At 54.2% G+C, this 12,331-nt stretch overlaps 6 protein-coding genes across 6 annotated transcripts in view; 3 read left to right on the top strand and 3 right to left on the bottom strand.

Moving 5' to 3' along the window:
- Positions 1 to 8: 8 nt before the first annotated feature.
- On the bottom strand, positions 9 to 1,287 carry VTN49DRAFT_4022 (uncharacterized protein; the record flags this gene model as incomplete). Its single annotated transcript, XM_069411923.1, has 3 exons — positions 9 to 897; positions 952 to 1,192; positions 1,245 to 1,287. 3 exons carry the CDS (start codon positions 1,285 to 1,287, stop codon positions 9 to 11), a joined length of 1,173 nt encoding a protein of 390 aa, XP_069267217.1.
- A 231-nt stretch (positions 1,288 to 1,518) lies between these two features.
- VTN49DRAFT_4021 (uncharacterized protein) lies at positions 1,519 to 3,573 on the top strand (the record flags this gene model as incomplete). The annotated part of the gene is made up of 1 exon (XM_069411922.1): positions 1,519 to 3,573. One exon carries the CDS (start codon positions 1,519 to 1,521, stop codon positions 3,571 to 3,573), a length of 2,055 nt encoding a protein of 684 aa, XP_069267216.1.
- Positions 3,574 to 4,086: 513 nt separating this feature from the next.
- On the bottom strand, positions 4,087 to 6,392 carry VTN49DRAFT_4020 (uncharacterized protein; the record flags this gene model as incomplete). The annotated part of the gene is made up of 2 exons (XM_069411921.1): positions 4,087 to 6,268; positions 6,328 to 6,392. 2 exons carry the CDS (start codon positions 6,390 to 6,392, stop codon positions 4,087 to 4,089), a joined length of 2,247 nt encoding a protein of 748 aa, XP_069267215.1.
- Positions 6,393 to 7,023: 631 nt separating this feature from the next.
- VTN49DRAFT_4019 (uncharacterized protein) lies at positions 7,024 to 9,108 on the bottom strand (the record flags this gene model as incomplete). The annotated part of the gene is made up of 3 exons (XM_069411919.1): positions 7,024 to 7,878; positions 8,225 to 8,954; positions 9,011 to 9,108. The coding sequence occupies 3 exons, from the start codon at positions 9,106 to 9,108 to the stop codon at positions 7,024 to 7,026; spliced, it is 1,683 nt and encodes a 560-aa protein (XP_069267214.1).
- A 244-nt stretch (positions 9,109 to 9,352) lies between these two features.
- Positions 9,353 to 10,213, top strand: VTN49DRAFT_4018 (uncharacterized protein; the record flags this gene model as incomplete). The annotated part of the gene is made up of 1 exon (XM_069411918.1): positions 9,353 to 10,213. The coding sequence occupies one exon, from the start codon at positions 9,353 to 9,355 to the stop codon at positions 10,211 to 10,213; it is 861 nt and encodes a 286-aa protein (XP_069267213.1).
- Positions 10,214 to 11,683: 1,470 nt separating this feature from the next.
- Positions 11,684 to 12,331, top strand: part of VTN49DRAFT_4017 (uncharacterized protein) — a gene marked incomplete at both ends in the record, with an annotated part of 2,336 nt that continues 1,688 nt past the window's right edge. The window contains 2 exons of the mRNA XM_069411917.1: positions 11,684 to 11,912; positions 11,961 to 12,292. Coding sequence (XP_069267212.1) covers positions 11,684 to 11,912; positions 11,961 to 12,292 — 561 coding nt within the window. The remainder of the gene's footprint in view (positions 11,913 to 11,960; positions 12,293 to 12,331) is intronic.

The following is a 12,331-nucleotide window of genomic DNA, read 5'->3' as shown; positions in this document are numbered from 1 at the left end:
AGATAGGTTTATGATGAACTGACCGCGGCCATCGCCGCGCCTTCCGTGGCCGTAGCTGCCGTCGCTGGCGATGAATTTCGCGCAACAACCTCCTCATCAATAAAGCATCCCAACCCTGCAAACGCCTCCTGCATCGACCGCGCATAATAGTCGCGCAAGTCGTAACCCCCGGCTTGTATACGCACATCGTCGCGGATACGGTCGAGCCAGGCCGAGGGGTATGAGTCCGCAAGGACGTAGTAGTCGCGGGTGCGGTGGGGATCGAGACCGCCGAAGGGGTCGTAGGGCTTGTCTGCCTCCGGTGCGGCTTCTTTCTTTTTCAAACCCTTGATGAAACCGCCCTCGAGCGACATCGAGGTTGGGATAGGTGTTGGCGTTTCCGGCGTTGACGTTGGCGTGGGCGTGGAGGTAGCAGATGATGGCGCAGTGGATGTCACGCCCTTGATGTCGCCGCGCAGCGCGGCCTGTTTGCGACGGAGCCGCTCCTCCTCGCTGCGGCGCGCGGATGATTTCTTGAGGAGCACCTTGTGACCCTCCTGCGCGATGGTGGCCGCGTCGCCGGGTTTCCCTGCCGCCAGCCGTGACAGAACATCCTCGCGGCCCGCCGCGAGCTGTTGTCTTTCGTTGATGTCCTGTTCTTCCCGAGCGGCCAGACGCCGTAAGCGGGCTTGCTCCTGTTCGAACGACTGCTGTTCCAGGAACGAGGCATTCTCCCGTGCCTCCCGTGCCTTGTTCGCGCGGATCGAGTCCCGATTCGCGGCCTCGTAGCTGCGCAGGTCGGCTTCCGTTTTGGCGACGTCGATACCGTGAACAAGGTTGAAAATGATCGTTTCTCGGAGCTCGAGGAAGTCGTCCCAAGCGCGTTTGGAGTCGAATTCATCCTCGTGGCGGTTTAATCTACCTCATCCTTTAGTTTTCCTCGTTATTAGTTGGTTAGCGGAGGTTACGGACATTCCCATCACCCGCCGCCGAATGTCCACCTCCCGCTCCACTCCGATATCCTCAAACGTCTGCTTCCGGAAACGGTTCTTGCGCAGCGTCTTGTGGCACCCGGCCACGGGGCAGGGAGCCGGCCCGGACGAGAAGATGCGGTCGACGCACGACTCACACATCTTGTGATAGCATTCCGGGTTGATTAGGAAGCGCATATCGGGGTTGAGGTACCGCGAGGATTTGCAGACGGGGCAGACCTCTGTTGAAGTTAGCGGGGACCCATCCGCCGGCTGCAGTAGGGATTGACGTACCGTCCTCGTCGCGGTGAGCGACGCCATTTTGCCTGCTGGACATGATGTCTGCTCCCGAGCCTGCCGGCGTGTCCTCTTCGAACTCAACGAAGAATGACGGAACAAGCTACGATATGGGATGGAGCTTAGTCATCAACGGACCAATCGGAGTGACTTTTGCCCTCCCAAGGACCCATCCAAGTTTCGTTTCGATTTCGATCTTTTTCTCTCCTCTCTCGCTTCCAGAAGAAATTTTGCACATTTAAATCCCTTTTCCCTCCCAGTCTGTGGCAGAATGCCTGAATCCTTCCTCGACTCCGTCGAGCGCCAGCGTCGCGAGCTCGAGGAAAGCATCCAAAAGCTCCAAAAATCCCTCTACGAATGGCGCCTCTGGGAGGCTGAATACGATTCCCTGAAGCAGGAACTCGCCAACCTCCCGGCCGACAGCTCTCCCGATGACCTGCTGAAGGCTGGACTCAGTCATGCAGGTACCAATGTCAACGAGAAGGAGGTCAGAGATCTCATTGGCGAGAAGCAACAATCGCGGTCCCGCGATCAGATCGTTGGGCGGATTGATCGGCGGCTAGACTATGTCAAGCAGAATGTTTCGGTAATTGAGAAGAGGCTGGACAGGGCCAGGGAGGAGCTGGATGTTTTGCTGGCCGTGGAGCAGCCACCTCCGGTTGATGATATAAAAGAGGGAGAGGAGTTCCCTGTCACAGAGATCATCGAAGAATTGGATGAAGAGGGGAATGTGATTTCAGGCAAGAAGACGACGCCGGGGGAGAGAGCACCGGAGCTGCTAGAGGTGCTGAAGCAAGCCGGCGTGGAGATTCCAGACGGTAAGAAGAAAGAGCAGAATAAGGACAGAGTATCAAAGGAACCCACAGAGACGGAGATTGAAAATGAGCAAGAGGAAGAAACTCAGGAGAATGGCGAAGAACATGAATTGAAACAACCGGAGACAAATGTTGAGAATGCGGAGAAGAAACAAGATGAAAAGGCGGAAGAAGTGAAAGAAGAGAGAAAGGAAGCCGAGGTGGTAGAAGAGAAAAAAGAAGAGGAAACGGATCAATCGAAGAAAGATACTGGTGGCATCAAGCAAGAAGAGTCTGAGACAAATGACGAAACAAAATCCACTGAACAGCCCTTGGAAGCAGCGGAACCAGAACCGGAGACCGGAAGGCCAGCACTCACCGACAAGATCATCACAGCTGCGGATTCAGACGATGATGAACCTCCTGTCACAGAAGTGGAAGAGTCAGAGGAAGACGCCAAGCTTCGGCGTGAGATGCTCGAGTATTCGTTCCGTGAAGTCGGCGCCGTCGTCGCAGAACTCGAAATGGATGAGGATGCCAGCTCGTTCACGATCAGCGATGAAGAGGAGTACGCCGACTTTGACTCGGATGAAGATGAGGAAGAGGATGAGTATGGACGGTCAACCCGACCGATGGTCACCGAGGAGATTCACCGGAAGATGCGGGAACTAGAGGAGAAGTTGAACGCCCAAGGTCTGATCAACGTTGGGCGGAATCCTCGTAATCTTCCGGCTGAAATACAGAAAGATCTTGAACCGGACCAGAACGAGGAGCAGAAGGACAAACCGGCAGCGGAAGAACCAGCAACAGCCCAGCCTGCAACGGATAAGCCGGCAGAGGAGAAGCCAGCAGGCGACGAGAAGAAGAAAAAGAAGAAAAGTATTTCTTTCGCACCGGAGCTTGACATTGCGCCGGACCCCCCGAAGCCCAAGGCCGAGAAGCCACGACGGGCGCCGGTTCCGCCAGAAGTCTCTCCTGTTGCGGACGCCATAGTCGAGCGTACACAATCTACACGAGAAGGTCCGGAAGAAAAGCCGGCACCAAAGAAAGTCTCTCGGTTCAAATCTGCGCGGAGTGCTGGCATCCCAGCGCCAAAGGCAACAACGGAACCAGCAAAACCAGCCAAACCCGTCCAACCACCACCCCCACCAGCGCAATCCCTCCCTCTCTTCCCCGCCAAACCAAAGGAACCGAAACCCTTCTCAGGCCCGATCCGAGATGATCCATCCCCGTCTACTTCTGCTCCACGCCCTCCTCCGGGCAAGCCCCTTGCCGACACACTTGTCGAGCGTCCTATCTCAGACAAGCCGGCGCAGACTCCAAACCCGACAGAACCAGACGAGCTCGACGAGGAAATCCTCCGCAAGGAAGTCGCCACAGAGTTCTACCGGCGGCGCAACCAACGCATCCACGAAAAAGGCGGGTTCGTTGGTGACGATGACGACGAAAACAACCTGGTCTACGAGGATGAAAACGGACAGACCAAACGGGTCAGTCGCTTCAAGGCAGCACGAATGGGATTGAAGGTATAGCCAGAACCAAAATACAAACATGATCATTCCACACCTCCAATATCCCTCTCAAGTATAATTATCCCATGACCAAGACAGCCTACAAAGAAGAAGGAACCTGTTTTCCCCGCCCCACAACCTTTGGCCCTCCAAGGTCAGGGGAAAGATTTCATTATCCGACGTCCCGATTCATTTTCTATACCCGTTGAATCGGGGATGTGGCAGTGTTCCGAGATTAACCTTTTGTGAGGTATACTCTGACTGCATTGCCTACTCGCTTTTCTTTTTTCCTGCATTGGCTTTCATATTTGCTGGCTCCTTCGTGGTGGCTGCTATGAAAGTGATGCAGAGGAAAGCATACGCGATGCGGTTCGTTTCCCCTCCTACATTTCTAACTCTTCTCTCTCGTAGGCGTAGTAATCGGATTGGTAGATACATCTAGCGAAGTAAATACATACATGCTTTTCGCTTTTTTGTTCCCAACTCCAATGAATGCTTTTTAACGGATTAGTAGTAATAATAATCAGTAGTAGCTTACAAGAGCCCCATTCCAGGCACGTTCCAGATACACATCCTCCCCATTTTCAAGCCAGCCGCCATCACTGCAGCGTGTAGTGCCAGCGATGCGAGCTGCATCCAGGAGTTCTTCACTGGGAGCATCGCAACAGCCAGGATGATGAGCGGATAATACACCCAGTGATTCACGGCGAGAGGCACACACGCGTGCTGGACAAGGACCAGTTTGAGGATGAACACGGTGAAGCCGATCGTCGGTAGGGGGATGTTGTACCGACCGGTAGTAAAAAAGAGGAGCGAGGAGGAGAAGGAGGAGGATGAGGAGGAGTAATCGGATGATTGCGGTGGCGGGAGGAGAGGTGGATGTGGTCTGTCATTTCGTGGAGAAGGAGGACGATGCGGATGGTGATGTTGGTGATGTTGGTGGATGATGGGCCGTGGATAGTGTGCTGGAGGGTGTGCAGTAGGAGAAGAAGATGAAGAGTCGTTCCCCTCGTTGCCTTGGGATGAAGGCGTTCTGCGGAACCGCGGACGGAGGATTAGGTTGTGGTATTCTTCCTTTTCGTGGTTTGCAGAATGTGGGGATGGTGAGGGTTCTTCGTGAGGAGAAGACGATGATGACGATGACGATGGCCGCGGCGGAAACGTTGGCCCGTTAGTGGGAGGTACGCTGGCCCGCGGATCATAGCGCGACCTGCTGCGTTCCCGTCGGTACGGTGACCGCGACGGCCGCGGCTCGCGCGGCTCGACCGGTTGGATTCGCGGGGCACGACGCAGTTCCGGACTGGTCGACTTCGCACGGGCGTACCGACGGGCGTCGGCGCCCTTGCCACCTGCCTGGATGCTCATAAGGACTTCATCCGATGTCGGCCGGCGCGCCGGGTCTACCGAGAGCAGCCGCTCGAGCATCGTGTAGAGCTTCTCCGGCAAGTCGGGCCGCAGATGCTTCAGCGAGCCGTCAAATCCCTGCCACTCGCTAATCTCTTGCCGGAGCTTCTCCAGGTCCTCCTTCTCTTCTTCCACGACATCTGCGCTTCGATAGGGAAGCTGCGCGAAACATAGAAAATGCAATATCACACCAAGCGAGAACACATCCGACTTGAACGTAAAGTTGCCATATGGTCCGCCTGGGTACTCCCGTCGCAGCACTTCCGGTGCGCAGTACGAGATCGTCCCCGTCGTTCCGGTGGATCGCCGCACCGAGTTCTCCAGCTGCACCTCGCCAAAGTCACTGACAAGTACTCGCAGCTCATTTCCTGTCTCGTGGAGTAGGCAGTTGCTCGGCTTCAAATCCCGATGAACGTAACCGTTGGCATGCAGGAAGCGCAGCCCTGCCGTAATATCCCGAAAGAACGAGTAAATCTCTTCAAATTGCAGCCTGCGGGGAGTCGGTCGCTCGACAGCCGGGTCCGGCGTGCCCCGAGACCGCCGCCGCATTCGCTCCTTGAGCTGTTCCGCCGTGGTCGGGATCGATGCCGACACCGCGCCGTAGACATAGCGCTGAAGATCTCCCGCGTTGCAGTACTGCTGCAGGATAAACGCACACGGCACACTGGGCCCAAACGTACTGATCTGCGCGTTTTCCAGCCACACGTGCCGGTACGACACCACGTTCTGGTGTGATAGGTGCTGCAGCAGCTGCACCTCCGTCAACACTTTCTCTAGCCATTCATGGTCGTCTCCAACGGGCACTCGCTTGCACGCGAAATGGCCCAGAGACACCCCGTCGAGCACATGGCGCACCAAAAGTACCACGCCCTTGCCGCCACGGCCGAGCTCTGCTTCCTCGACAAAGAACTTCTTGAAGTAGCCCTGGCTGAATGCAGCGGAGGAGATGCGGTGATGTCGTGGCCGTTGTCGCTGTTCAGATGTAGTAGTAGTAGACTCCCCATCGATCAAGGCAGGTTGTGTCAGACGCCGTCGACGCAGCCGCACGGGAGAAGCTGGAGGAGACGATTCCGCCTCGGGAAGGGCATCGTGCAGCAGCTGGAAATAGTCCGGGTTGATGAAATCCGCCTGCCCAGGACTCGAAGCTATCGACGATTCATGTCCGCTGTCTCTGCGGATCGGGCGGTGGCAGTATGGACAGTCTTGTTGGAGATTGACGTCGAGGTCGCCATTACTGTTGCCGTTGCTCGCGCTGCGCAGGACCAACTGCTGCGAGTCGCGGTCGAGAACCACTACGGAATCATGGTGACGTCTGGCAAAAAGTTAGCTGGAGCTCACATTATATCATTCTGGGCCAGTTTTTGATCTTACAAAACAATATCACGGTTGGACGAGTAGGGCACAATGGACATGCTTCGAAGCGATTCATCGGCCATTATAGTCGCCACGGGAGAAAGTCTTTGAGTAGCTCTGTCCACAGCAGAGATGCGGTCATTTTATAACAAAGTACCGGTACAAGGATGTGCAGCAACACATCCCTAGTACAGTACAACCATGTCTTGACTCTCTCGTGCATAAAGTGCAGTGCGCATAAGTACCTATCTCCAACTCAAGAGAAGTACCGAAATTACGTAGTCACTCTTTCCTTTTACAGTTTAGCGCGATTACTGGATTTGGTCTACCCACAGAACATGCGGAGCATTTCAACACGAAGCTTTAATTCATTCCTTCGTTCAGGGTCCGAGGCTAGACAATGGGTATCTCAACCATGCCGCGGAGCTGTATGACTGAAACGGCTTTGGACACCTAGACACGAGTCCGACGCAGGGCCTTGCGGTTCCTCCACCAGCCAACTCACCGTGACCCAGTTCGACGGTCCCAGCGTCCGGCTGTGATGGCGGTGAGTCTGAGCGGCACGAGGCTCTAGAACGGCCGGTCGGAGAGTGACAACGTGGCAGGTCCTGCCAGAACATGACTTGCGTGGCCGCCCGTCCCTAAGACGGCATGCACAGACATTGAGAAGGCTTAAGACGATTTCTTGCCTTTCTGGACATAGTAGCCTTTGCCTTAATCCTTCCCTGACGAGCTGTCCTCCCCGTCATTCGATTCTCCCTCCCCGTCTTCGTCTTCCTCAGAGGCCTCAAGTTCAACATCATCGTCAAATCCCTCGAACTCTGAGTACTCCGACTCGGATGATGTGCCCTCTTGCTCTTCGGACTTCTCTTCAGATTTGGCCTCCTCAGAGACATCCCGCTTGCGTTTGCGGGTAATCTCACCCAGGCGCCCTTCTCTCCCTTCCATATCACCCTCCGCTTCAGCAGTATGCGGCGGCGGTGTAAACCACGGGAGCTTCCCTCGCAAGAAATCATTCAACACCATCTTTGCCACACCATCCAGATCGGGTTCACCACCCCGCAAGAGTCGTCCACCCTTGCGGGCAAGCATGCTAAGAAACTCGTATGAATCGGCGAAGCCCTTCACGTCGTAGGTGCGTTCAAGATGCTTAGGTTGGACCCGCTTCAACACTGCGGGGATGTACTGTTCGGGGTTCTCCACGTTCTCCACGCGGACAACCCCTCGAAGCAGAATGTCCTCATCAGTATCATGAGTGCTTGGTGGTACAACACCAGGACAGTCAATGAGATATATCCGTCTCATCAACGTGATGTACTGCCACACTTTTGTCTCGCCGGGAATTGGCGCGACATTACAAACTTTTTTCTTTCGGAGCGTGTTGATGATGGAGGACTTGCCCGTGTTAGGGTAACCGATGAACCCCACCGATATTTGTTTTCGATTCGAATGTAATGATGCAAACTGTCGGAGCAGCTGAATCAGCGAGCCTTTGCCGAACGAATTGTTGATCGAAGCGTGGAATGCGAGCGTTGGGTACTCCTTGGACATGTGGCGAACCCATGCCGCCTGCAACAGTCAGCAGATATTCAAGCCATAACACAAAACGAATTTTATAAACAGATTAGAAATGTGTGAGATGCTACTAAGAGCACTGCTACGGAAACTGCCAACGGCAGTAAGCAGAACTCAACTCTAACAAAACACAGCCTTGGCCCTACGACAGCCTTCAAAACGAAGGCATGTCTACTCAGACCTCAGGACGAGGATGAGCGATGGGCCAGCGTTGATCTGCCAAAGCTGTAACAGACAATCTTCCATGGACAGCAGATGCTGGGAAGAAGCCTTGACTAGCAATGGCACGAAATATGCAACGATCAAAAAATATGAAGTAGAGAAACAAATGGGAACTTACAGCCACTTTAGTAGGAACCAGGTCGCACTTGTTGATCACAAACACTAGGTGCTTGTGGGGCGCTTCTTCTCGAATATATTTCTCGATACTTCTGCACCGGGTCCCCTCCGGGTCGCGTGCATCGAGCACATGGATAACCACGTCGGACGAGTCAATGACTTTGTACAGCTCGTTCCATATTCGTTTGCTCTGGCCCTTAGAGAAAATGGGCTCGCGCGCGGTGCCAGTAACGCCATCGTCCTCTACATCCTCACCCTTCCCTTGGGCCCTTGCCTGCTCTAACCGTTCCTGGTACGAATCATGCATCTTCTCGGCCTCCCCAGCCAGGTCCTCAAGGGTGCTCACATCGAGCTTGACTCGTTTTCGCTGCGCCTTAGGCCCAAATGTATCACTGAAAGGCGCCGATTCGATTGTCATCTTTGCCTGGTGCTGCTTCAATCCGTTTATTCCTCCTTCCTTGTTATCCCGGATCAGACTCATGGGGAGCTTGTTCGTCTTGAGGAGAACTTGATACGGATCTGACGTGCGCTCGGCAATGGCTTCACGGAAGGATGCGAGGGCCTCCTGCGAAATGACGCGGGAATTGCTGAACCACTTTCGGTGCGGTTCAATCCGGGCCTTGGGCACTTCTTTTGACTGGTATGCTGCGGCTTTAACAATATTCCCCTGGGCATCGCGCTTCGGTTTGCCCTCTTTGTACATATTAAGGGTTCGCAACTTCTTCGCATCGCTGTAGATTGTCAATATACCGTCTGTATCGCGACTTTCAAAGAAGTTCAAGCTCACCGATAGAAGTTCTCCCCCTTGACTTTGACATTACCCATTCCATCGCCGGTCTTTCCCTGCCGCTCCCGGCGGGCGGCCTCTTTTTTATGTGTTCCCATTGTGCTAATGACCGAGAAATGGGGGAACTAATGTGTAGTGACAAAATATGACGGCCGCAAGGCAAGCGGAAAAAATAAAATTTCGGCCAACGCCAAGACTTGCGCACGGACCACATAAAATTCGCTGCGAGCTCAACTCTACAACGGAGGAATCCCATCGGCCTCGCATGCATCAATTGCTTACAGAACTGTGACCAATTCTTTACTAGGCAGCTGCTAATAGCGCTGTCAAGTTTTGAGCACAATGTCATTCTTCCGCAGCTGCCGGGCTGCCTCCGCGCAGGCCCGGCGTTTCTCGACATCCTCTTCGCTACGAGTCGGGCCCGAATCGCCAAACTACATCGACGTGCCTCAAACACTTCAACCTGATTTGCCTTCGAAGCCCAAAGTCAAGGGTACCCTTCCCGTCCCCCGAGAACTATTCCCCAAGCGGCGCCCGGACAAGGCAACATGGGCCTACGTTGCCGACGCCACGCCCGAGCCCAAGACGCAAAAGCCCATCCCGGAGAACGATCCTCACGCAGAGAAAATCGAATGGAGACGACGAATGGCTGAAGTCCGACGCCGCAATCTCCGCGAGGGTCTCGCTGAGCTGTACGAGCGGAAAACCGCCACGGAGAAACGGATGCAAAAGCGGAGCGCCGCGAAGCAGGCCCAGCGAGAACGTATTCTGAACCAGCCGGAGCGTGAGGATGAGCGGTTGACGCGCCCGTCGGTCCTGGAAGGGATGAAGCCGCGCAAGTCGGCAGTCCTGCCGGACCCGGATCGGGAGGAGCGCCTGGCTAGGGCACGACAACGTGTCGAGCAGAAGGCCCTGGAAAAGAAAATTGAGCGGCAGAGCTCGTTGCAGACTCTGTATATGAATGCGCGCCACTTTATCGTTACTGAGGAGCAGCTCGCAAAGGAGATTGATCGGGTGTTCCCCGAGGGTGAGAATGAGGCCTGGCGCAGCGACCACCGTCCAGGAGAGAATATCTGGAACTTGGGTCTGCCGCCAACGATTCAGCAGACAGTTCAGAACCGGAACAGCGAGACGGGCAGATGGACTACGATTCAGGATCGTGTGCAGAAATTGGCAGAGGAAATCACTGGCGGCAAGATTTAAAGCGGGCTGTGATAAACTCGACTGTATTATATACCAATGGGATTCTGTATCATGTATGTACTTTATTCCTGAGAATTCAACTCATGTCCTACGATGGTCAGAATCTATGGAACCTCGACTTCACGAACAGCGACTCCGTTATAATACAGTGTAAATGCTGTGTGTTGAGGTGGTTGAGCAATTCTATTATTAATTTAGCAGGTTGGTGAGTCGAGAGCCCTGCTTTACCATCATCAAATGGTCAATGACTTGATTAACTGATTAGCCGTATAAGAAAGATGGAGTACCCATTCTCTGAGGTGGACCTGCGAGGGGAGTTGGCTCGACAAAACAAGAATTACTCCTTATATCGTCGCCCTGGATCCATCGATCTCCGAGTTGAGGGACGTGATGCCGTCACATCGTCATTCCGTCATTACACTCCGTCACAGCCCTCGTCAACGGCACATTGGCCGGGAAGAGCGGCCGGATCAAAGCCGACAAGTTTTCCTATGTTTTGGTTCCACGTCATCTTTTTTGAAGGCTCTGGTCACTCGGAATTCCATTCCGGAGCCAAAGTTCATGGTGAACGAGAGCCTAGCCATGCATCTCAGAAAAGTTCGAAGAACTGTTCCACTGCACGCAAACTTTCTCGAAGTTGAGTGTTAGGGTTCAGGTCTCAAACTCATCCTTCTGGGAGCAGAGGACCTTCATGATCAGGTTTGAAGACTGAACCCTCCATAAAGAGATCCTTGCTCATTGTTCAATATAGAGAGCAGAACACAAACTGTCATATTAGGCTGTCCGAGACGATCTCAGCACCAATTTCCTGCATCAAATTGAGTTCAACTTTCGAAGCCAATGGCAAGATATCAGAGCGCTCTTCTGGTTCGTCTTACGTTCTCATGCCATACCGTGGTTGGACACCTCGCGCGGAAGACTTCCGGTGCAGTCTCACGCTCTGCAACGGGAGCTTCGCCAATGCATGTGGCTTCCAGGCCCAACCTCTGGCCAATCCGACTGTCTGGTCGAGGCACTCGGTGACCGTCATCGGCCGTCCAGGATGGATTGGCATCTGGACCTATCCGTCTGCAATCCGCCACTGGCCTCTCACCAGCTAGGATGACTGTCTGATGACGATTTCTAGACGACTTCCTCCCAGAGCATTGTCTTACGAGCGTTCCACAATAACATATAATCGGGCTGACTTCATCTTCTGTCTGATTTTGATGGGACACGCTGCTTCATTCCGTCATCGTCCACCGTGAGAGCAGCTGCCAAACCAGGCTCTCCACGGTTTTCTTGCTTTCCTGAATTGCACTGGAGCGGCCGACACCGGGCAGGTCTGCAGTCTTTCAGCTGGAATACATATCTGATGCAGGTTATCTGCTATAGATCAAAAACGACAGACAGGCGCAAGAAAGAGACACCTCAAAACAGAGAGAGCGGCATATATTGTATCCCAGAAACGGTCTAACTTCGGTGCTCGGCATGATGAGAGGAGTCGTCGCGATCGCTGCGCTTGTGGCCGCGACGAATGCTTTGGTAGCAAGGGAGACTGACTGTTGCTTTGATTTGACTGTTGGAGATGGAGGGGGCACTGTTGGCCAAATTCCTGATGGCCAGGTTCGATTCGGCGGTAACCTACCGCCGTCACGATTCTGCATAACATCCAACGGTACTATCTCCGATCAAAATGGACGTGGCTGCATCCTCACTCGTAAGTTAACCATTGATTTATTGACTCCGACACGTCTAACCCGTACAGCACCAACAACCCAGCTTCAATGTGACGCCGGCGCCGATGGAATGCCCGGCTTCTCTATAGATGACGATGGAACGCTCCAGTTCGGCGGGAGCCGTAGCTTCGTTGCTTGTCAGTCTGGCGAAAAGGGCGAACTTAACATTTACGACAACCCGCCCCCTGAAGCCGTGACAGGCTGCCGAAGCATTCGGCTCATTGCTGGCGAATGTCGAGGCGTTGTTACAACTCCAACTTCAGTACCAACAGCTCCACCGACAACCAAAGTCCCTGGTCAGACGCCGAGTTCTCCAAGTGCTCCGACTCCAGGAGCCCCCGGTGCTCCGGGTGGTCCAGGTGTTCCAGAAGGTCCGGGTGGTCCAGGCGCTCCAGGTGCT

Source organism: Thermomyces lanuginosus, assembly GCF_041956635.1.
Source record: "Thermomyces lanuginosus strain ATCC 200065 unplaced genomic scaffold VTN49scaffold_31, whole genome shotgun sequence".
NCBI classification, from domain to species: domain Eukaryota; kingdom Fungi; phylum Ascomycota; class Eurotiomycetes; order Eurotiales; family Trichocomaceae; genus Thermomyces; species Thermomyces lanuginosus.
The sequence above is the reverse complement of the archived record's forward strand: the minus strand, read 5'-3'. Positions and strand labels throughout refer to the sequence as shown.